The 25,647-nt window shown below is 31.7% G+C and overlaps 1 protein-coding gene and 1 long non-coding RNA gene across 4 annotated transcripts in view; one reads left to right on the top strand and one right to left on the bottom strand.

The window, feature by feature from the left end:
* The window catches only part of LOC126883081 (calpain-9-like), a 425,026-nt gene that overhangs the window by 394,810 nt on the left and 4,569 nt on the right, over positions 1-25,647 (top strand). For all 3 annotated transcript variants that reach the window (XM_050648317.1, XM_050648311.1, XM_050648316.1), the window contains 2 exons: positions 6,383-6,578; positions 9,292-9,347. In XM_050648317.1, coding sequence (XP_050504274.1) covers positions 6,383-6,578; positions 9,292-9,347 — 252 coding nt within the window. The remainder of the gene's footprint in view (positions 1-6,382; positions 6,579-9,291; positions 9,348-25,647) is intronic.
* Positions 10,721-18,474, bottom strand: LOC126883106 (uncharacterized). The gene is made up of 2 exons (XR_007697501.1): positions 12,324-18,474; positions 10,721-11,717 (listed from the first exon to the last, which is right to left on the bottom strand). It is a non-coding gene; the product is annotated as an uncharacterized LOC126883106 (long non-coding RNA).

The raw sequence follows: 25,647 nt of genomic DNA, 5'->3' as shown, positions 1-25,647 counted from the left end.
AAGCACTTTGAATCGATAAAACTTACAGATCATATAAACACAACATAAGTAAAATAATTTGTGGAGCGGTAACGATTAATTTAATTTAAGTTGCTAATTAGGGGGTGGTCTTCCCCATTTTTATTTGCAAAAACAAAAGGGACCAACTTTATTTTGAGCGTAACTTGCTTACATTTAATGCTAGAAACTTTTTGTAAAAACAGAAATAAAGCTTTTTTTAAACACTTTAAAAAAGTTATAATAGGTTTTCCCCAAAAAGTGCTTAATTTTTTGGATATTTCACGTCGAAATATTCTATTTGAAATTTGGTGAATATGAATCTATTTTTCACTATAACTCTGCTTTTACGAGATCCAGAGACCTAACGCGTACACCATTTTTTTTACTTTTTTATAGGCTATATTTTTGCTAAGAACGTTTTTTTCGACAAAATACTTACTTTTTGAGTTATTTGCGAAAAACCGTCTAAAAATGTGGTTATTTTGTTGAAAAATGAACATATTCACTTGCAAATAACTCGAAAAGTGTTGACTTGGCGAAAAAGCTCTATAGAACAAAAGTTACTCAAAATTACCCATTTCCGGACTTAGTTTGGACATATATTTTTTCACCCTCAAGAGGGGGTGAAAACCACCCTCTGGGCAAAAGCGCATATCGGCACAATATCACTTTTTTTCTTTGACACGTAAGCTATACGTATGCCAAATTTCATGTCAATCCAAGCGGTTATTTAAAATTTAGAGCAAAAACCGTGAAAGAATGGACTAATAATTAGATTTAACTTGTGCACCAAGCAAGTCCACTCTGCATTCAGAAGGTGCACTTCACCTTCTAGAATATTCTAGATCATAACCATTCTTTTAATAACCAATCTCAAACTCTCCATATTCAAAATAAAGTCCTTAAGCTATCCTTATTAGAATCTATGAAAATTAATAAATTTAAAAATACGGATATTATTCTGAATGACCAACTTGAGACAAACAGCTCTCCACTCGGTCCACTCCTCAACTTCTTTAGTTAAAGAGTATAAAGTGTAGACGCATATCGAGGGTTTAGTGTCAAACAACGTTATCTATATTTTTTGTGAAATTGCGATATATCTATAATCGAGTTCACCGTTTTCGACTTCATTTAGTAACAAAAACCTGTATCTCTATCTACAGCAGATTACAAAATACATTAAACGTTAAGTACCAATTATTGTGAAAAAATTGTTCATGTCAAAAACATCTAAGAGGTGATAACGTTATCTCACAGTGAATTTCGTGATACATCAAAAACAGTTATCGACTGTTAACGTTTATTGACACTAATATTTTAAGCTGTAATTGTAGACAGCGTTATTATTATAATTCGTATTTGTTTGAAAAACGTCATTTTGATACTGGATAGCTAAATACATTTGTTTATTTTCGATATTGTTCAATTCTATCATCTGATTACTCATTACATGATTACATGATTTCAATAATCTGATTACCCATTACATTTTTTAGTTTTGCCAAAGTTAAAAGAAAACATAAATATATGTTATTTTCTTATTGCCGGTTATGTATATATTTGTCGTAATTATTTAATATTTTGATTTTGTCAGTGTTTAACAGAAAAACGTCCAGTCGTAGCACAAAACTTTGTATGACACGAAGCACTAGCGGGTCGTGGATCTTCTGAGGTAGCCTCTTGCCTTACAAATAAAATGAAAAGTGAAGTTACTGGGAAAGACTTCGCTTTTATGTCTGAAACTTGTTCGGGCCAAAATGTTGCTGTTTGCTGTTGAAACACTAAATATTTCAAATATCGACCAGTTATTTTTTGAGCCCGGATATTCCCAAATGGAACGTGGTATGGTCCATGCCCATATCGAAAACGCGAGTAAAGGCTTGGAAATTTATGATCCATAGGGATGGTATATGTACAGTGATTAAAATGGCTTTAAATAAATCAAAATACGAAGTAGTTGAAATAGATCAGGAATACATTTTGAATTTTAAAGAACTTCAAATTCAAATTATTAAAACTAAAAAAACTGACATTGAAGGAAATGTTGTCAAATGGTTGAACATAGTTTGGCTACAATAATATTATAAAAGAAGACACTGCACACAGTTATTTCAAATATAATTTTAAATCAGACAACTTTACGAAATTAAAAATACAGAAAAGGCAACTTCGAACATTTTCAATTAACAAACTTGTGCCAAGAAGAAAATATGACAAGCCGTTAACGATTAATAATAAAAAGTTAACAGGTTTAGTAGAACTCTGTAAGCAAAAATTAAAGACCAATATCACTTCTTTTACTAGAATATTCAAGGAAGGGGTGATGATCATAATGAAAATGTTTCAGCAGATGAAGACGTTTAACCCGCGAGTAGTCGAGCGGTGAGATAGAATCTCGATTTTTATCCTTTTTCGCGATAACTTGATGAAAAATTTTGCAATTTTGAAAAAATTTCGTAAGTGCCTCGAGGAAGGGTGTAGTAATGCGTAGGAATTTTTTTTTCTTCTTCTTCTTTTTGTGGAATTTATGGCTTTGGGGAGAGCCAATTACCTTTAACCCGCGAGTAGTCGCGCCGTTAAATAGAATCTCACATTTCATCCTTTTTCGTAATACAGTAAAACCTGTCAGTAACGGCCACTAAAAATGAAAGAACAATTGGCCGATATAGAAAGGTGGCCGCTATTGCCAGTTTTTGTAGTCTACATATAATTGGTTTGGGAAATTTTTAAACTTTCCGTTAGGACAGGTGGCCGATGTTGGCAGGTGGCCGTTAACACAGGTTTTACTGTACAGTAAAATTTGTCAGTAACGGCCACTAAAAATGAAAGAACTATTGGCCCATATAGAAAGGTGGACGGTATTGCCAGTTTTTGTAGTCTACAATAATTGATTTGGGAAATTTTTAAACTGGCCGTTAGGGCAGGTGGCCGATGTTGGCAGGTGGCCGTTAACACAGGTTTTTTTAATAAAATTGTTAGAAATATATATTTTCAATATAAAAAGTAGATAAAAATAGTACAAAATAAAAATTTGTTTTAAATTCGTATTTTGAGATAGAATCTCACACGAGACTATCGACGTTAAAGAAGTGAGCGCGACTACTCCCGGGTTAAAGACGGTACCTATAAGTATTTAGACATTTCATAAGTTTAATATTTGTATGTTATTAGAAAAATAAAGTTTTTTATTTAAATACACTTATAAAACATTTTTTATAATACAGGGTTAGTGCTGCATTGGATATCCTGAAAATTTTGAAAATATCAGCGAATTTAAGTTAAAGGATATCCTGAAAAAAGGAGAAATATCAGTGAAATTTTCACAACATTTTAGGGAAATTACATTTTCACCCAGCAGTGTTAACCCTGTAGTAAAAGTATTATTATCAGGTGCGACGTTAACGGTTACAAAAAATATACATATATCGGTAATATCAAAAAGCGTTATCAGGTCATTATTAGAAAAAAATTCTATTTTTTTCTCTGTAGAATAACAATAACCTGTAATAATTTTTACCATATGTCAAAGAAACCATAGTAATACTATATAAATTTACAGATTTCTATTGTAATGTATTTTGCCTCCGTAATCACAAATTTGTTGGCCGATATTACGTTTCAAAACAGTTTTTCGCATTTTCTGCCACTTTATGTTTTTGTAGTTAACGTTGTTTCATACTAAACCCTCGATATAATATAATATAATTGTTCAAGCCATTTAAATATTGTATTAATTTTAGTTGTCTCTGAGTCTGAGGCTCCACCCAGGCAGGGACGCGCCGTCCATACGGGCAAGGTCGTGCGGCGCACGACGGCGCCAAGGCGTTAAAGGCGCCCTTTGACTCGGCAAAGTTAAATAAATATCCAATTCAAAACTAAATATTTTTTGAAGCAAAAAAACATTGCAAAAAATAACTTAGTCCACTCATTCCCAAACGTTACTATTTCGTTACGTATATTATTAACTATAGGTACCGATTTCTGTAGCTTCAGCCGTTCTAGCTAAGCAATTATTTGAAAAACAACACATGTCCATTTTTCGAAAATTCGACTTTATGTATTGTTCTTATAGAATAGTAGTTTATTTCTCCAGTTCACACATTTGGTTAACATTGCATAGAAATTTTTGATAGTTTTAGAAAAACAACAGATGTCCATGCGTTTTTTTGTAAAAACAACACTAACTTGTCCCATCCTAGTCAACGGTAGTTGTAAGTGTATAATATGATCTTATCCTTAAATTTATCAGTTGTGTGCATTCTTTGATAGTAATAATGTGATGTTTGTTTCTTTTGTATTAGAAATACAAAACGGGAAATAAGCCACAATTAAACTGAAAAAATAATTTTATTAACGTTTTTATTTTTTTCATTTTTTCATTTTAATTGTGGCTTATTTCCCATATAAATAATTAATCATAAAAATGCCACAAGGAAATAGCTTCAGAACAACATTAAATGTACAACACAATACCCTCTATTTTCGAATATATTTTGGTAAGTTTGTACAATTATTTTGATATCCACACATTCCTTCCAATGAATGTCTTAATAAAAGTAAGATGAAATAAATTAAAGCTGGGCAGTTTTACTTGATTTTCCAAAATTTTCATTTTTGGAGAAGTGTTGTGTTTCAAATAAACGCTTCAATTGCTTAAGATCTAGAATGGGTCAGGAACGGCTAGAAAATCTTACTATTATTTCTACAGAATCTGAGTTTTTAAAGGATCTGAATAATGAAAATCGAATTAATGAATTTGTCAAAGGTAAACAAGAAAAGTTCAATTTCTATAAGAAATATCCGTTGGTTTTCATCATAATAAGTACATTTGTTTAAAAAATCGCAATATAGATATGTTTCATTTTTTGATCTTCAATCTTTTTTAATAATTTTAAGTAATGCTGTATAACTTTAACATAGTTTTTATTCTGTTCTGTTTTATTATGCAATATAGTTTTAAAAAATTATTTTTAACAACTACTAGACTATTAGAAACAACAGAGATGAACATACTTCGACGAATATCAGGCAAAAGTCTGTTGGATAGGGAGAGAAGCTAAACCATAAGAAGATCATGCAATGTAGAAGACATAAAATGGATGGTGACAAAACGGAAACAGGAGTGGAATGAACACATTAGTAGAATGGCAGAGGATAGAATAGTACGAATAGCACGAGATAAGTCACCAAATTGACGAAGAATTATTGGCAGACCAAGAAAAAGATGGTGCGATAATCTAAACAATTTAGGAGGCAAATATTGAAGAATAAACATGCTTTAAAGTCTCCATACAAGAAGGAAGAAGAATATATTATTTTTTATAACAGTACTGTGTACTTATTATTCCCTTCAAAAAAAATCTGGGTAGACGTATAAAACTTTCATAGTTTTCCACGTTGAAATGTGGAGTGATTGATATTTCTACCCTGGTAATTTTGATCAAGGCGCTTATCAATATTTTGCACGACAGCGCCGAAGTTACTTGGCGCGTCCCTGCACCCAGGCACCCAGTATTCTAAACCGTTAATTTATTAGGAGGTTCAAAGGTATCCTTTCACACGCAGACAGACAACTATTTAATTTGTTTAGAGAATTATGTCATGCGATTAAGCGTTGTGATGAGTAAGCAAAACTTTTACGATAGGCACGAGGGGGACAGAAATTAGCCGTTGATGTGCCGGGAAAGACAGATTATATAGAGAAGTCCAATAGATATCGGCGATGAACGTTTGACATTTTCCGTGTTGTCGGTAATAGAGTGTTGTAATAGACGGCGAATTAAAAAGCCGAAGATGAGACACGCGGTAATCGTTTGACATTCCGAGCCGCGCAATAAAAAACACATTTTAATTATTCTTATAATTAACTATTTAGATGGGAAATAAGCCACAATTAAATTGCAAAAAATAATTTTATTAACGTTTCGACGCCCAAATTCTTGTTGTTCAGACCCATTTAGAAATATACTGTTTTTCGCTATTAATTTTTGTGCAACCTTTTAAGCTAACAGAGCTGATTTTTAGGTCAATAGAGGCTTTTAAAATAAAGAAACTTTTATTTAATTTTCGAACCCGGGGTTATTTGTTGACGACGCCGATGGGTAGTTTTTAAGCCGTCCCCCACAATAATATATTATAGTAAAATCACATAATTGAGAAAGGAACTGTGTCGAAACTGCTATAGTGACATTAATTTGTAATAAATTTTGTGGGAGTATTGATAACAAATTTTAGTGTTTCATTGTTAGATAATTCAATATAAAATTAAATACAAATAATTTGCAGATTTCTGCCCTTAGAAATACGACAACAAATGATTATTTTTATTGCTCCTATCTACCAAAAAACATCAATTTTATTAAATTTATCTTTGTTTTAGTTAGCTTTTCAAAGATTTGAAAAAAGTCATCACTGCGGTAAAACTTCCAGTTATCACCTGAGGGCATTATTATGGGAAGTTGGGTGCACTGTCAGTAATAAAGTGTTAGAATGTTTAATTCTAAGGTTTGCCAAAGACCGAGTATTAACTGCAGAAAATTATATCATGGCTTTAGTGCGGTTACATCTTTCTCATGGTAAGTAATTAATAATTTAAAATGAAATACTTCATAGTTTAATTTTAGCCATGAATAGCTGTGTGTTTCTCCTTTTTCTGTTCGCGCTTTTTCAAGTTCAAAGCTTGGCTATGATGAGTAGGTATTATTATTTCTGCTTTACACAGACACACTTACGCATTAATGAGTTCACCAAATGTAGATATACCTACTCTAAGAAATATATTATAAAATAAACATAAATGGTTGTTTATATGCCCCTAGCAGCAATGTCTGGGTTGTTTTTTGGATAAATTTTTTGCATGATAAGTGTATTCTAATGCCAGGTTAACAACAAGGGGGACAACGGATCTCTCTGTCTCAGTCCAGAATTTACGCAAAAAGCGTTTGATATTCTCCCCCTATTCTCACTTGTGCAAAGGAATTACTTACCTACACACATTTGCGTTACCGCAGTTAGTTTCTTGGGTACGCCCAGCTCGACCATTGCCTTCCATAGTGTTGGACGATTAATTGAATCATAAGCCTGTTTGAAATCTATACAGATCTGATGGACGTCTTGATTATACTCCCAATACTTTTAAAGCATTTGTCTAATAGTAAATATTTGATCAATAGTCGATCTTCCAGGTGTGATACCACACTGGTAGTCACCAACTATTTCTTATTTTATAGGTAGTATTGATTAGTGAATATTAGAGGTTGATTTTTATCTTTAAATTGTGATTTTTTGGCATATATATCGTACTAGTGACATCTTCCATCTGGGCGTGATGCCGTAATCGATGATTTTTTTAAATGAGCGTAGGGGTCGTGTGATAGCCCATTTGAAAGGTTATTTAATTCTATAACATGAACGTTAACATAATTATTTATACAGGGTGTCCAAAAAAAAATTTTTAATTAAATTAATTGAGACCAAAAGAAAAATTTGAGATTTAATTCAAAATACATTTTAATGCTGTCAGAAAACAGAAAGAAATATTTGTTTGACAAATAAATATTGTTTTTCGCTTAAATTCAATGTTAAAGCTGCCACCCACCTGTCTCTTAGCAGTTTAAACATTGAATTTAACCGAAAAGCAATGTTTATTTGTGAAATACACATTTTTGCGTGTTTTCTGACAGCAGTAAAATATATTTTGAATTAAATAATTTGCTTGCATTTTTCTGTGTCAAATATTTAAAAAAAAATTAAACACCCTGTATAAATAATTGTTAATGTTAAAACCCCTGCAATGAATAACGTTGTAATCAGCATTTATAATATTCTTCAGAAATGATAAAAAAAGATATCTACCAATTTCTTTGATTTCTTTTTTTATATGCATGTGACATTTTTTCAGTGTAAGAAGTAAGTAATTATATAAAATAGAATAAGGTCTACTTTTTTTGATTAGAGTAGAGGATAGGTTTTTGAACTGTGGCAATTACAGTTTTTGATATAAATATAAAGTTCATCGGATAATCTTGTAACTGCACTTACGATATTATTATCTGACATACGTAGTAGTAGCTATAGTGTAGTAGTATACGTGTAGTACCTATACCTATACCTGCACATAATTATCGGAAGAGTGCGGTGAATAAAATTGTAACAGTTACGCGGCGAATAAAATTGTAACAACTGTAGTTACTCTGTTATTCTACAAATAATTCAAATATTTTTGTATTTACGGTATTACTTCATTCGGAATCTTTCTTATAAATGCAGTTACAGCCACACCGATCATATTGGCAGATATAGCATATTTAATGGAATTTAAATAAGCATCCAGAAAATAAGAGTTATTTAATTCATTAGCAAATAATATATCAGTTAAAATTTTAAATCCTAATAACAATATTAGTAGTCAATCAATGTTTTGATTATATCAAGTAGGTGGCATTGAATATCTGTGTAACTGAGACACGCACCGAAAACTGCAAAGTAAACAGAAAATCAGTTATAATTCACGGTCGTGTTAAGTAAATAAGAAATCATTACAAACAAATAGACATTTGTTGTACAACATTAGTTGTACTTACGAAAAGAATGAGGGAGATTATTCTAAGAAAGACATTGATAATGTTCAGACGACGCAACTAACATCAGATACCAACTGAGTACATAATAGTTACTGTTGTTACTTAGTGAATAAATACATATATCTATGAGTACTTAGTGTCTTCCAGTCAATCAACCCCCTTGTAGGGGTTGCTACCCTTATAATACCATACATAAAAAGTTGTAGGTACAAGAAGAACACTGTAACTCAAAATCGACAAAAATATTAAATACGTTATTCTATGCAGGGGTCGACATTACTGAATAGAGAAAGGAATACCCTTTCAAATGAGCTAGCACACGACTCCTATTCTCATTAAAAAAATCAAAAATCATCGATTACGTCATCAGGCTCAAACTGATGACGTCACTATTATGATATACATGTCAAAATATCATAATTCAAAATCGACCTGTTTCGGGATTTATCTCCAAAATAGCCCATTCCCGAGAAAATGAATTTTTCCAACCTAAACGTCCTCACTGTATACCTATATATTATGTTATATAATATGTTCAACACAAGCAAATTTTTTGCTTGTACCTCGACAGTTTCGTATTATTACGTACCAGTTAAGTGTAATTACAATAAAATCAAGAAAAATAAAAAAGATTTAAAACATATTCTTGATTAATATTGATTATATTATTGACTTATTGATTATTATTGAATTTATATTTTTACAGACAGGTATCATAATCTGGATACAAAAACAAAGAGCAATCCTCTAACTTTAGAAGAGGTGAGTATTTATCTTTATTTATATTTGTTTAACACCGTACCACATATGGAAAATCAATAATAATCAGGAGGAGTAAACTCAAAAGACAGATTCACGCCCAATAATGTCACTAGAAAAATCACCAAATACATATTTTTTGGTAGATCATGTCGGCCTTCGACGGTAATCCATACATATTATACAGGGTGTTTTGTAAAGAATGGGCCATAGCTTAACGTCAGGTTCCTGAGGCTAAAATAGGCCGATTTAAGCTAACTTACCTTAGTACAAAGTTTATAATAACCGAGATACAGGGTGTCAAAATTAAACTTTTTTTTATTTATTATTGAATATTTCCTGACAGGCATGAGATATCAACACGAAATTTGATATGTGGGGGTTTTTTGGGACAAGAAAACTAAATTCCTTACCAAAAATTATGTGTTGCCCAGAGGGCGCCACATACGCCTTTCAGCACTCATTTAATACGTTCAATTTTTTTTATCCGTCACTCCGTATAATTTTGACATCTAAAATTTTTATTCCCCTATTAGTTTTACTTAAAAAAAGGTATACTTCTTTCATCTCCCTAAACTCAACCGTTTTCGAGATAAACGCATTTTAAATCTGCGGTGCAACATAATTTTTAGCATAATATCATTGTAGTTATACCAGAAAAATAACTTAAAACCATAAAATTATCCAAAAATGTATCGCAAATTTCTTCAAATGGAATTTGCGATGCCATGACATAAATTTGAAAATTGGCACAATTATTATGGTTTTAAGTTATTTTTCGGGTGTAACTACAATGATATTGTAACAAAAATAAGAAAACTTCTGTTGGAGTGAAAGTAAAAAGAAAGATATACTCCAACAGAAGTAAGGAAAAAAAAGAAGAAAAGAAAAGACTAAGGTAACTAGTTGGGGCCTCTTATGAAAATAAAAATGAAGGGGCTTCAGCGGTTGAGCCGAAGTAGGAAAAATAAAAAATACTACTTTGCAGTAGTGAAGAAAGGGGAATTAGAAGGGATAATAAGTAGACGTGGGAAGAGACAGAGGCAAACTGAATAGAGATGGCTAGCTATAGATGCAAGAGAGCAACTTGACACTCAAGGATGGATACGGCTCGTTTGCATGCCTGTCGAAGAACAGTAGCTCTATGTAGATAGTAATAATGACTAAAATATGAAATAATAAAATAAGAATAATGTACTGAAGAGGAATGAAGATGAATAATTTCTAAAGACGAACAAGATAAATAAATCTAACAAATCATGGGCGCCATGAAAATGATCTTCGATCATTCTCCCAGGTATCTTATACTGCTGTCAGATATTAAATATATCAAACCTGTAATAATGAACATAAAGGAATAATAAAAATAAATGATATACAAAATAAATAAACATATTTATTAAAAATAACTACCAGATTTTTAACAATCTCTGAGTTAAGCAAGTTCATATTATGCTGTGACTCTAAAATGACATAAGTTATACAAGAAGATATATATATTTTAAAGATAACAACAATAATGTTATCTGTTACAAACTTAAATATAAGTACCTCTTACTAACATATAGGGTACAAAATTACATAAGTCTTCTACCAAATGGTTATAGTACGCCTGCTACGTACAACTAAAGGAAACCGACGAAGATGAAAATAATACAAATAAATAGGCCCAAGCCTCACTAAGAGAAAATACAATACTGAATAAAGCAAAATTAAATATACAAATGAATAAACGTTATAGAAGTGAAGTTAAGAAAAATACCGACAAAATGACCTAAATTAACCGAGCAAATGCAATGAAATAAAGTAACGACGAAGTAACCGAACAAACGAAATAAAGCGAATAAATACAATATTTGGGAAACAAGCAAGTAATGTTACAAAATAAATTTACCCGAATTACATAAACCAATATCAAAGCAATAATAAAGTATTAAAAACCTAATTTTCTCTAGGCTTATTCCTGTGCACAAGAAGTTACTGTAGATACAAAGTTTGGGAACCAAATAATCTAATATACAAATACATATGTCAAAAAAAACAGAGGTAACCTAAATCTGGAAAAAAACATAGTGTATTTAACAGATAGTCTGAAATATAAAAAAAACCAATAGTTACTAAAACTCCTCACTAAATGTTCCCAAACGAGGTTGCGGTTGCATCCTAGAAAATGAGCATCACTATGATGCACCTCCATGCCCCCCGTAGGCCCAGGTGGCAGGACGAAAAGGAGCTGGAATGTCCCCCAAAAAGCTTGTTCCCAAAACATACTCCCAGTTTGACTTGGCGGTAGCTGCAATAAGGTCAAGGTGGCTTCCCTAGGTAGTCAAGGTGGGTACGACATCACATGAGGGTTAGTTTTCTTCCAAATGGCTAAAAACATATACTTCGTTTGATTTCTCATATAAACCGGTAAACAAAAGTAAAGAGAAGAAGAAATAATCGAGGAAAACTTTTTAGAAGCAATAACATAAAAAAACAACCATTAAAAATGGAACAAACACTAATCTCAGGTAACCTTGAACTATTTTGAGTTTGAAAACATGAACAAATAATGGCATTGCATTTGAAATAGGAATATAAAATATGACTTATCTGAAATAACATGAGATTAAGATAGTAATAGCCATCTACATACATTTTATATACCTTAATGAAATGGTATTGAACCAGACAAAGATAGTTACATGACAATTTATAGATATATTATGAAAATTTATAGATATATTGGATGTTCAATCGGTTTAAAACGTACAGGGAAATGGTAATTATTTCCAATATTAATTTGAGGACTTCAAAAATGTTTGGTTATGTAAAACCAAAAACCCCATTAATATAAAGATCGATATAAAGATAATATAAAGATCGAAATAATCTACATCCTTCACCTAAGGGACTGGCTAAGAACATTTAACAATGAACCAACTATTTCATATATTCAAGGTTAACTAAAAAACATTAGTAGAAAAAACGATTTACCGGTTAATTTTTTATTCCTCTTCCACTGATGGTACTCCCATCCTTACTCCAGGAAACCCGTACTCCAGGAAACAAGTGGTGGTAACTTTTTACTATACTTCCAAACTTAGTTGAAATAAAAATTAATTTCGAAGAAATTAACCGCCATTTACGGTACTAACCACCAACACCAACCTGTCAACCTCGCAGCCACCGGCCAAGTGCCTCTCATTCCTCCCACAGTCAGCGAGGAAAACGTCAAACTCTCACGGAACACGAATTAAACGACAAGGAACGGTTCAACAACTATGTTCCGTACAGTGTGACGTCACATGAGAAGTCCTTTACGATAAATTAAAGAATTTAAATGGGAGGTCAAGAGAAAATAATTATTTTTTTAAAAATAATTACAGCGCTAAAAATGATAATATAACGGGTGGACCGTTACAATCCCCTCCTACTCGGGAAAAAAAAATTTTTTAACCAAAAAAAAATTTTTTTTTTAAACTTCAAAATATTAACAACTAAATTTACAATAGTCTAACAATCCACGTTGATTCGCAAGATTACTTCTAAATATAAACTAATGGTCAAGGAAAAATAAATCAATACATGACTCAAACTCATACTAAAATGTTACTATGTTACTCTCTGCTACCAAATATTAACATATATTGCTCAAAAGTCAAAACAAAACTAAATATTGTACTTAAGTTCATAATAATAACTGAGTGTCGAATTGGGCACTAAAACCAAAATTGAACTATCCATGGACATCAGATTTATAAAGGGTATATCCAAGAACGGAACAACCAGGAAAAGGTGTGAGCCAATTCGAACCATATCAAAAGTAAATGTACCAAAGTGAATAAAAAAAATCAGTAACTAAAATAGGTAAAGAATTGAACACTTTATCCAAAACTGAACTAACAATGGACACCAGATTCATAATAGTATATCCAGAGAAGAACAATCAGGAAGATTTATGGAACAATTCTCACTAATGTCAAATAATACCAATAATAAACATACCAAAGGAATCCAAAACTCAATAACCAAAATAAATGTGGAATCGGACACTTAATCCAAAGTCGAACTATCAGTGGACACCAGATTCATAAAAGGCATATCCAAAGAAGAACGACCAGGCAAATTTATGGACCAATTCACACCAATACTAAACCACATAACAGATCAGGTCTACGTACACCCACATCCGGTAATACGAACCTATCCAACTAAATACACAAAATAAATGAAGAATCGGACACTTATCCAGAATCGGACTATCAATGGACACCAGATTTATATAGGAGTATATCCAAAGAAGAACGATCAGGCAAATTTATGGACCAATTCTTACTAATACTAAATAAACTAAATTATTGGATCCAATGGTAACTAATACTGAACAAAATAAATAAATTAGGTCTACATACACCCTCATCCGGTAATATGAACCTATCTGAACTAAGTAATCCAAAATAAGTCAGAAAAAAATTACTAACAGACTAAGTAACAGAGATGTAACCAAACTAAATCAAAGGTAAGATAAATACCTAAAGTATTCTAGAAAATACATAACTTAATTCATGCTGGTATTCGCGAACTATAGCATGTTGCTACAACAGATGTATGAGAATAACCAGACACAGATAAGGTACTAATATAAGAATAAGTAAGAAAGAAAACAGAATGAATAGTGAACTTACAAGGTCTATGGCACTATGATAAATAATAGGAAGAAAAAAAAAAAAAAAAAAATATGATAAGTGATAGGGAAAAAAAATTGACGAGAACGAGCACAATTTTAAATAAAACTGCAAATTCATGCGTTCTCACATGCGTACATAGAATTATTCAGGAAATATTCCAGAATCTGAATAACAAAACTAATGCCTAAGGAAAGAAGTGGGAATATACTCAAATGAACAACTCATCTGTCTAAACACTCCAAATACTGACTTAACGAACCTACTATGTATAGGGATGGCCTAAGCATTGATTTATAAACAAGTGCGCAAGATATTTATCCATGTTTACTCATCAACTCAAAGTACAAACATACTATGAAGCAAAAGGCCTAATATGAACTAAATACTTCCCTATTAAATTGTAAAAAAACTGAAATAAGTAAACTGATTACAGAAAAATGTTTAGGAAATGTAATGATGAAAAGACATCTGCCTACTCTGCCATGAGGACATAGATTACGAAACCGGACAGCAGTGATCAGTTGCTGAATTTCGAACCCACGTATTCACCAACTTTGAGCATCAACAGACTAAGTAGTTTCTAAGAAGAAATATGAAAGACTCAAGAATTCATACATACTTACATCAAAATTCCAAACTAATTCCAGAATCATACTGTGTAGGATAGAAGGATATAAATTATTATAAAGTGTTTAAGATATTGGAGACAAATAATGTTAATAGAGTAACCCAATAACAAATTAAAAACCACATCTTTCCAATATGGCAAATTCAATAATAAGATATAACTATGATCAAAAAAAAAATTAGTAAGTAACCAAATATTCCAAATAATATAACACATAACCTGAGATAAGTAGTGCATAACATACAGTTCCATAATAATATCCATATTAAACAAGAGTACCTACTTGTATGAGCTTACCTGTCCAAATAAGTATATAAATATATAATAATTCAACAACCCTTCTAACTTAAGGGGTTAGGTGTGCAAAAACTAAACAAAAATACAAGTGAAGTTCTGATTAATTGTATAATCCTACTGACAGGATTAGCAATTAATAACATTGACTCATAATAATAATTACAATGCACCATGCCTAATACCAAAAAAAAAATTAAATTCATACATAAAGTACTACATAATAATTAAATTAATAAGTAATAAATTAAAAGTCATCAACAACAAAGCCAAAGATGAAATCAAGCAATGTATGTAGGTACCTGCATTATCAGATGGTAAAAAAAATTAGACTAAAGTTTCTAACCATACTAAAGATTGAGCTAAGCTAAAGACAAACAGAAGAAGAGATTAGCCTGAACACCACTGTTAAGGTAATCTTCTTCTGAACTTAATAGAAAAATAGTATCAATGTTTCTAACTAATAAAGAATTTATATTAAAATCTCAACCTAAAGTATCTGTCTGATTTATATAAGCGGTATATAGTACCCATGTTGATATATTATTCTCAAAATTAACAAAACTAGAAGCTGAGATGGATAATGGAACTACTTAACTATACAATTTATCATTGTAATGTTTAACACTACCAATTAAAGAAAATAAATTATGGATGAACATCTGTAATCATCTGAACCATGCGAATTCAATGTATCATGTGTAGAAGCTAATGTTGTGGACTGATTGTGCTTTGTGGTGTGTGCCTGTCTTACCAAACAACCCAAATATCCAAAATAACAAATATAAAATATAATCTAAAGTTTGTAAGACAAAGATACATATGGAGAAAATATTAGCGACACACCAACAAATCAAAAATGCCAGCAAAATATATAAATAATCAAATCAATAAAGTAAATAAAATACCTAAATACTGAAAATAATTTCTAGTTAGGTGTAAAATATAACCACACTAGAAAAAAAATATATGCATATAGTCAATAATTAATTGTACGTGCAAACATACTACCATTGGTAGAAGGACTAAAAATCCATAATAATAGAACATAATGTCAGTCATGTATACTCATTCTAAATACACAAATAAGTTTCCAATAAAAATACAAAATTCAAACTAAAATATGAGCTGTACCACTAAAACTAAAAATGAGGTATCGAAAATAAACTAATCAAAACCAAAAGAAGCAGTATAAGTCTACCTGTTTATTATTAATAAAAATTAAAGACAAAAATAAATCAGAAATAACATATATACAAAGATATCAAAAAGTTAATAAAACAGAAAATTCCAATAAAAGAAAATTGAACTAAAAGAACTACTGTCTTAGAACCATAAAACGGTTGGCACCACGCATTGGGCAGCCAGTGTAACAAAAATAAGAAAACTTCTGTTGGAGTGAAAGTAAAAAGAAAGATATACTCCAACAGAAGTAAGGAAAAAAAAGAAGAAAAGAAAAGACTAAGGTAACTAGTTGGGGCCTCTTATGAAAATAAAAATGAAGGGGCTTCAGCGGTTGAGCCGAAGTAGGAAAAATAAAAAATACTACTTTGCAGTAGTGAAGAAAGGGGAATTAGAAGGGATAATAAGTAGACGTGGGAAGAGACAGAGGCAAACTGAATAGAGATGGCTAGCTATAGATGCAAGAGAGCAACTTGACACTCAAGGATGGATACGGCTCGTTTGCATGCCTGTCGAAGAACAGTAGCTCTATGTAGATAGTAATAATGACTAAAATATGAAATAATAAAATAAGAATAATGTACTGAAGAGGAATGAAGATGAATAATTTCTAAAGACGAACAAGATAAATAAATCTAACAAATCATGGGCGCCATGAAAATGATCTTCGATCATTCTCCCAGGTATCTTATACTGCTGTCAGATATTAAATATATCAAACCTGTAATAATGAACATAAAGGAATAATAAAAATAAATGATATACAAAATAAATAAACATATTTATTAAAAATAACTACCAGATTTTTAACAATCTCTGAGTTAAGCAAGTTCATATTATGCTGTGACTCTAAAATGACATAAGTTATACAAGAAGATATATATATTTTAAAGATAACAACAATAATGTTATCTGTTACAAACTTAAATATAAGTACCTCTTACTAACATATAGGGTACAAAATTACATAAGTCTTCTACCAAATGGTTATAGTACGCCTGCTACGTACAACTAAAGGAAACCGACGAAGATGAAAATAATACAAATAAATAGGCCCAAGCCTCACTAAGAGAAAATACAATACTGAATAAAGCAAAATTAAATATACAAATGAATAAACGTTATAGAAGTGAAGTTAAGAAAAATACCGACAAAATGACCTAAATTAACCGAGCAAATGCAATGAAATAAAGTAACGACGAAGTAACCGAACAAACGAAATAAAGCGAATAAATACAATATTTGGGAAACAAGCAAGTAATGTTACAAAATAAATTTACCCGAATTACATAAACCATTATCAAAGCAATAATAAAGTATTAAAAACCTAATTTTCTCTAGGCTTATTCCTGTGCACAAGAAGTTACTGTAGATACAAAGTTTGGGAACCAAATAATCTAATATACAAATACATATGTCAAAAAAAACAGAGGTAACCTAAATCTGGAAAAAAACATAGTGTATTTAACAGATAGTCTGAAATATAAAAAAAACCAATAGTTACTAAAACTCCTCACTAAATGTTCCCAAACGAGGTTGCGGTTGCATCCTAGAAAATGAGCATCACTATGATGCACCTCCATGCCCCCCGTAGGCCCAGGTGGCAGGACGAAAAGGAGCTGGAATGTCCCCCAAAAAGCTTGTTCCCAAAACATACTCCCAGTTTGACTTGGCGGTAGCTGCAATAAGGTCAAGGTGGCTTCCCTAGGTAGTCAAGGTGGGTACGACATCACATGAGGGTTAGTTTTCTTCCAAATGGCTAAAAACATATACTTCGTTTGATTTCTCATATAAACCGGTAAACAAAAGTAAAGAGAAGAAGAAATAATCGAGGAAAACTTTTTAGAAGCAATAACATAAAAAAACAACCATTAAAAATGGAACAAACACTAATCTCAGGTAACCTTGAACTATTTTGAGTTTGAAAACATGAACAAATAATGGCATTGCATTTGAAATAGGAATATAAAATATGACTTATCTGAAATAACATGAGATTAAGATAGTAATAGCCATCTACATACATTTTATATACCTTAATGAAATGGTATTGAACCAGACAAAGATAGTTACATGACAATTTATAGATATATTATGAAAATTTATAGATATATTGGATGTTCAATCGGTTTAAAACGTACAGGGAAATGGTAATTATTTCCAATATTAATTTGAGGACTTCAAAAATGTTTGGTTATGTAAAACCAAAAACCCCATTAATATAAAGATCGATATAAAGATAATATAAAGATCGAAATAATCTACATCCTTCACCTAAGGGACTGGCTAAGAACATTTAACAATGAACCAACTATTTCATATATTCAAGGTTAACTAAAAAACATTAGTAGAAAAAACGATTTACCGGTTAATTTTTTATTCCTCTTCCACTGATGGTACTCCCATCCTTACTCCAGGAAACCCGTACTCCAGGAAACAAGTGGTGGTAACTTTTTACTATACTTCCAAACTTAGTTGAAATAAAAATTAATTTCGAAGAAATTAACCGCCATTTACGGTACTAACCACCAACACCAACCTGTCAACCTCGCAGCCACCGGCCAAGTGCCTCTCATTCCTCCCACAGTCAGCGAGGAAAACGTCAAACTCTCACGGAACACGAATTAAACGACAAGGAACGGTTCAACAACTATGTTCCGTACAGTGTGACGTCACATGAGAAGTCCTTTACGATAAATTAAAGAATTTAAATGGGAGGTCAAGAGAAAATAATTATTTTTTTAAAAATAATTACAGCGCTAAAAATGATAATATAACGGGTGGACCGTTACAATATTATGCTAAAAATGATGGTGTATCGCAGATTTAAAATGCGTTTATCTCGAAAACGTTTGAGTTTAGGGAGATGAAAGAAGTATACCTTTTTTAAGTAAAACTAATAGGAGAATAAAAATTTTAATGTCAAAATTATACAGAGTGGGGGATAAAAAAATTGAACGTAATAAATGAGTGCTGAAAGGCGTATGTGGCACCCTCTGGGCAATACAGATTTTTTTGATAGGGAATTTAGTTTTCTCGACCCAATAAACCCCCACATACCAAATTTCATGTTGTTTTATCATACCTGTCAGGAAATATTCAATAATAAATAAAAAAAAAAGTTTAACTTTGGCACCCTGTATCTCGGTTATTATAAACTTTGTACTGAGGTAAGTTAGCTTAAATCGGCCTATTTTAACCTCAGGAACCTGAGGTTAAGCTATGGCCCATTCTTTACCAAACACCCTGTATTATACTAATACGTTGTTAGAGTTCTAAAAACAAATGTTGTTTATACAGGGAGTTTCATTGGGAAACGGAAATACTTGAATGGTGAATAGAGGTCACTCAGGCGGTTCTAGACATACTACATTTATTACCTCACCGATTTTTATAACCAAGTTACAGGGTGTTTTATCGATTTTGCTCATTTTTTTCTGGACCATAATTTTAGAACCCTGTATATTTTTTGGACATTTGGTACACATATGTCTCATTTAGAACCCAAACCATCCAACTGCTAATCACAAGAAAAAATCCAGGTTCGGACTAAAAAAATTATAAATTTATTGTGACCTTGAAACAACACCCTGTATATTGAAATTTTCAAAATCCGTTGCATATTTGAAAAGAAAAAGTTTGAAAAACTAAGTTTAATGGTTCTATTAAATTTTTTGGCCAGACGATTTCATGACTTTAATTTTGAAATTATATTGAAATTTTGAAGAACTCGCGAGATTTAAAAGCAGGTATTATTATCTTTTAATAATAAATTATTAAAGTTAATGAACAAATACTCATTTTGAAAATAATCATACTTATTTACTACATTAGAACGATCCATTTACTAATTACAAGAAAATCCAGGTCCGGAATAACAAAAAAACATAAATTAGTTGTGACCTTGAAACAACACTCTGTATATTAAAATTTTCAAAATCCGTTTACACATTTGAAAAGAGCACAAAAAAGAGTTTATAGGTTCGCTTTAGTTTTTTGCGCAGCGAATTTAATGACTTTAATTTTGAAATATATATTGAAATTATTTAGGACGCTGAGTTCAGGTATAACTTTTAATAATAATTTATTAGAGTATGACTAAATAGATACTCATTTTAAAAATAATCATTACTTATTTAATACATCAGACCAACCCATTTACTAATCACAACAAAAATACAGGTCCGGATGAACAAAAAAATATTAAAGTAATTGTGACCTTGAAACAACCCTGTATATTGAAATTATCAAATCCGTATGCACATTTGGAAAGAGCTAAGTTTAATGGTTCGCTTACATTTTTTGTGCAGACAATTTAATACTTTAATTTTGAAATTATCTTGAAAGTTTTAAGGACTCTAACAAAAATTTTGATATAATTTTAAAAGTAATGTCATTAATAAATAATTGTCTGCGCAAAAAATTGAAGCGAGCCATTAAACTTAGTTTTTTTGCTCTTTTCAAATGTTCAAACGGATTTTGAAAATTTCAATATACAGGGTATTGTTTATTTTAATGACTTTATGTTTTTTATTAATCCAAACATGGATTTTTCTTGCGATTAGTAAGTGGGCCTTTTCAATGTAGTAAATGATTATTAATTATTTTTAAAATTAGCATTTCTTCATTAACTTCAACAATTTATTATTAAAAGTGCTTTAAAAACCTGCTTTTTAATTTCAGAATTCTTAAAAATTTTAATATATTTTAATATCAAAATTAAATTCATTAAATTTACTGCGCAACAAATAAAAGCGAACCTATAAACTCAGTTTTGTGTGTTCTTTTCAAATGTGCAAACGGATTTTGAAAATTTCAATATACAGGGTGTTGTTTCAAGGTAACAATTACTTTATGTTTTTTTATTAATTCGCACCTGGATTTTTGTTGAGATTAGTAAATGGATCGTTCTAATGTAGTAAGTATTGATTATTTTTAAAATGCGTATTTGTTCATAAACTTTAATAATTTATTATTAAAAGGTAATAATACCTGCTTTTTAATCTTAGAGTTCTTAAAAATTTCAATATAACTTCATAATTAAAGTCATGATATCGTCTGGCCGAAATTATTTAAGAGAACCATTAAACTTACTTTTTGTGCTCTTTTCAAATATTCAAACGGATTTTGAAAATTTCAATATGCAGGGTGTTGTTTCGAGATCACAAAGAATTTATAAGTTTTTTTAGTCCGGACCTGAATTTTTCTTGTGATTAGTAGTTGGATTATTTGGGTTTTAAATGAGACATATGTGTACGAAATACCAAAAAAATATACAGGGTGGTTCTAAAGTTATGGGTCCAGAAAGAAATGGGCAAAATCTATAAAACACCCTGTAACTTGGTAATAAAAATCGGTGACGCAATAAATGTAGTAAGTATATGTAGAACCGCCTGAGTGACCTCTATTCACCATTCAAGTATTTCCGTTTCCGAATGAAACATTATGTATAAAAGCAGACAAAATCTAAAAATTAAAGAAATAACGCAGAAAACACAAAAAATCGCCGATATAACTTAACCTATGAAATACCAATAATGTCAAAACTTCATAACAGTGGAGTAAACTTACCTGAGGTTGAACCAATTACAAACAAGCATTACGGCGCCGGCGCGGTAAAGAATTACTCCTTATAGTTTAAAAACAGGGTATAATGGCAGAGAACCGAAATGTTAAAATATGTACTAGGTACTGAAGAAGGGAGAAATGGAAAAAAGAGAAGAGGGCGTGAGAGATTGGAGATAAAAAGGGATCGAGAAAGTGCAGGGAAATAACCAAGTTTTTGGAAGTCAGGGGCATACAAGACCTGTAGCGCTCTTGTAATTATCATATTTATGTGCTATTGGTCATGTGAATAGAGCAAATAGAGCCGCAGGTTGCCTGAATGACACAATATGGAGAAATAAAAATATCGGAAAAGAAATGAAAGGCAGAATTTACAAAACAGTCATTAGACCAATAATGACATATGCGGCAGAAACACGACCACACACAGAGAGGACAAAAGGATTGCTCGAAACAGCGGAGATGAAAACCCTCCGAAAAATCGATGGTAAGACTCTATGGGACAGAGCTAGAAGTACTTGTACAGATATACGACAGAGATGCAAGGTAGGCAACTTTAATAACTGGGTAAGAAACAGAAGAATAGAATGAAATGACCACATAAGCTGAATGACAACAGAGTAATAAGGACAGCAAGAGACGGTTCCCCAATAGGAAGACGATCAGTGGGAAGACCACGAAAACGATGGAACGACGACTTACTAGAGGCACATTGAAGGAACAGACAGAGTAATATTTATACAAAAGAAGAAGAAGAAGAAGAAGAAGAAGAAGAAGAAGAAGAAAAAGATGTGCTATTGGATGTTATTATTATGTGCTAGCTGATGCCACCTTTATTTTCTGAACTTCAACATTCTAAAATCTAACTTTTTTAATGCACCTCTTTAAAAAAATGTAATACCTAGCTACATATATAGTACGAAATCAAACTATAGCCTTATCAAGGAATACAAAACTTTACGAAAACCTCCAAAAAAATAAAGGAAGGATGAAAATTTGGGAATAGGTAGTTGAAATTGTCTATTATTATATAAGAAAAAGTTTCCAATTCTACATCCCCTCCAATTTACAAAAATGGAGGGGAATACAATGAAAATTTACATTCAAAACAAGTCCGGAATTGGATAAAATGACTAATTCTAAGCAACTTTTATTCTATCTAGTTTTTTGACTAAGTCAAGACTTTTCGAGTTATTTGCGAGTGAATATGCTTATTTTTAACAAAGAAAAACATGCTTTTGGACGGTTTTTCGCAAATAACTCAAAAAGTAAGTATTTTATCGAAAAAAATATTCTTAGCGTAAATATAGTTATAAAAAAGTGAAACAAACGGTGTATGTATGAAGTCCGTTGACCCAGTAGAAGCAGAGTTACAGCTAATGAGAAGTAGGCTCTTCTTAATTTTAAAATCGAATATTTCAACGTGAAATAACCAAAAACTGAGCACTTTCAGGGGAAAGCTCATTACAACTTTTTAAAATGTTTAAAAAAAGGTATATTTTTGTTTTTTAAAAAAACTTCTAACCTTAAAAGTAAGTGAGTTACGCTCAAAATATTGTTGAACTCTTCTATTTCTCGTTAAAAAAATCACGAAAATCACCCCCTAATTAGCATCCCAAATAAAATTAATCGTTACCTCCTGACAAGTTACTTTGCTTATGTATTCTTTATTTATGATCTCTAAGTTTCATAGTCTTAAAGTGCTTGTTTTTGAAAAGGCTGTAGTTAAAATGGCTTGAACGAGTCACTAATCACGAGTGTATGCAAATTTTCAAGTCATAACATAACCAATTTTTGTCCACCAGGAAAACAAAAAAATCCAAAATATTCAGAAAAGCAAAATGTACATTTTATTACTTTTTGAGATTTTTGGTATTACTAATAATTTTATTATGTCTATCTATCTATCAGCGAGGTTCCTACAGCCTCTGCCGCTTCTCGCATTTCGACCGCCATCGTTTTCTGTCCATCCATTCGTCTTCTTTGATGGCTCTATCCTTCATGATGTGCCGTACATTTTCTTCCCAGGCAACTGAAGGTCTTCCCCTTCTTCTTCTTTGGTGTGGTATGTAATTTAAAGCTTTCTTTGGCCATCTATCTTCATTCATTCGTTTCACGTGACCATACCACACTAGTTGTCTAGTTTCAATTTTATCTACACTGGAATATACAGTATGTGTCCTCCTTCTAATATCTTCATTCCTGATGTGATCTTTTTTAAATATACCACACGCTCTCCTTAGATAATCCATTTCTACTACTTCTATTCTTTTCCTATCTTTTTTTGTCATCTGCCAAACTTCTGCCCCATAAGTCATAATAGGCTCTACCAAGGTACGATAGATTGTCAATTTCGTTTCTTGCCTTATCTCTTTAGACCACAGTAGAGAGCTCAGAATGTTTACCGCTTTTTTGCCCTGTTGCGTTCTCTTTTCGATGTCTCTTTTGGTAGTGCCTTCTTTAGATATTATAGATCCGAGATATTTATATTCATTACATCTTTTCGTGGTTATAATTTCTAACTCTGGATCTTCTTCATCATCCCCTATTTTAAGATACTCTGTCTTTGACATATTCATATTGAGGCCCCATTTTTCATATTCTTTCTTTAGTTTTCTAAACATGTAGTCCATGTCTTCCTCATCATTCGCTACGACTACCTGATCATCTGCAAAAACAAAGTTATTAGACATTTACCACTGCCTATGTCTATTCCCATTCCGGATACTTGTTTCCTCCACTGCTCTAGCGATGATTGAATATATGTTTTAAATAAAGTCGGAGACAGACAACATCCTTGTTTAAGCCCCTTTGATATAGGGAATGATTCAGATATAAAGTTTCCTTCTTTAACGACACTTCTTGCATTTTTGTATATATTTGCGATAGCATCCACATACTCTCTACTGAGACCTACCTTCGTCAATGTTTGAAACAGTTTTTTCAAAGGTACCGTATCGTATGCCTTCTCCAAATCTACAAACAATAGGTGGGTAGATAGATTCCTTGCCTTCCGTTTTTCTATTACCTGCTGCAGAACGAATATATTATCAGTGCACGATCTTCCTGCACGAAATCCACTTTGTTCTTCCATGTCTTCGTATTCTGATTCTATTCTTTTCTTTATTATTCGACCGTACAACCTCCCTACTGAGCTGGTAACAGTTATTCCTCTATAATTAGAGCATATGCGTTTATCTCCTTTCTTGAATAGAGCTGATGTATCCAACATTCCAATCATCAGGGATATTTTGTCCTTTTAAGCATTTATTAAATAGTTGAACCAACATCTCATGTAATATGTTTGGTCCGTACTTTACCAACTCAATTGGGATGTCTCCAGGTCCTGCTGCTTTACCGTTTTTAGATCTTTTGAGGGCTTCGCTTAACTCTCCGGTTGTTATCTCAACTATTTGTGTATGTTCGGCTAATTCTTCCATTTCGATCTGTTGGAATTTACATCTATCTTCTGTCAGTAAAATCTCATAATGGTGTTTCCACTGTTTAAGATCTATTAACTTTATGTTAGATTTTTCCTTTCCTTCCCTCTGGAGAGACTTTATTACCTTCCACGCTTGCCCAACTCTTGTTCCACCCATATACCTATCCACTTCTGCGCATTTTCGGTCCCACATCTCATTTTTACTTTTCACTACTTCTCTTTTTACATCTCGATTTAATGCTGCATATCTCTTGTGATCTTCCTCCTTTCTTGTTGACATCCATTTCTGATAAGCAGTTTTCTTCTTGTTTACTAACGTTTGCATATTCTCCGACCACCATTCTGTATTTTTTATTTCATGTTTGTATTTATACCCCAAAGCTTCACTTGCAGCCTCATGAATGTATTTTTTAATTTGCTGGTATAATTCTTCCGCTGTTATATTTTCTCGTCCCACATTTTGTAATTTTGTGGCCAGTCGTAATTTATATAGAAATTTCGTTGAGTCTTCTTTCAAGC

The sequence above is a fragment of the Diabrotica virgifera genome, chromosome 1, assembly GCF_917563875.1.
Source record: "Diabrotica virgifera virgifera chromosome 1, PGI_DIABVI_V3a".
NCBI lineage: Eukaryota > Metazoa > Arthropoda > Insecta > Coleoptera > Chrysomelidae > Diabrotica > Diabrotica virgifera.
This window is presented reverse-complemented; position numbering and strand designations above follow the sequence as displayed.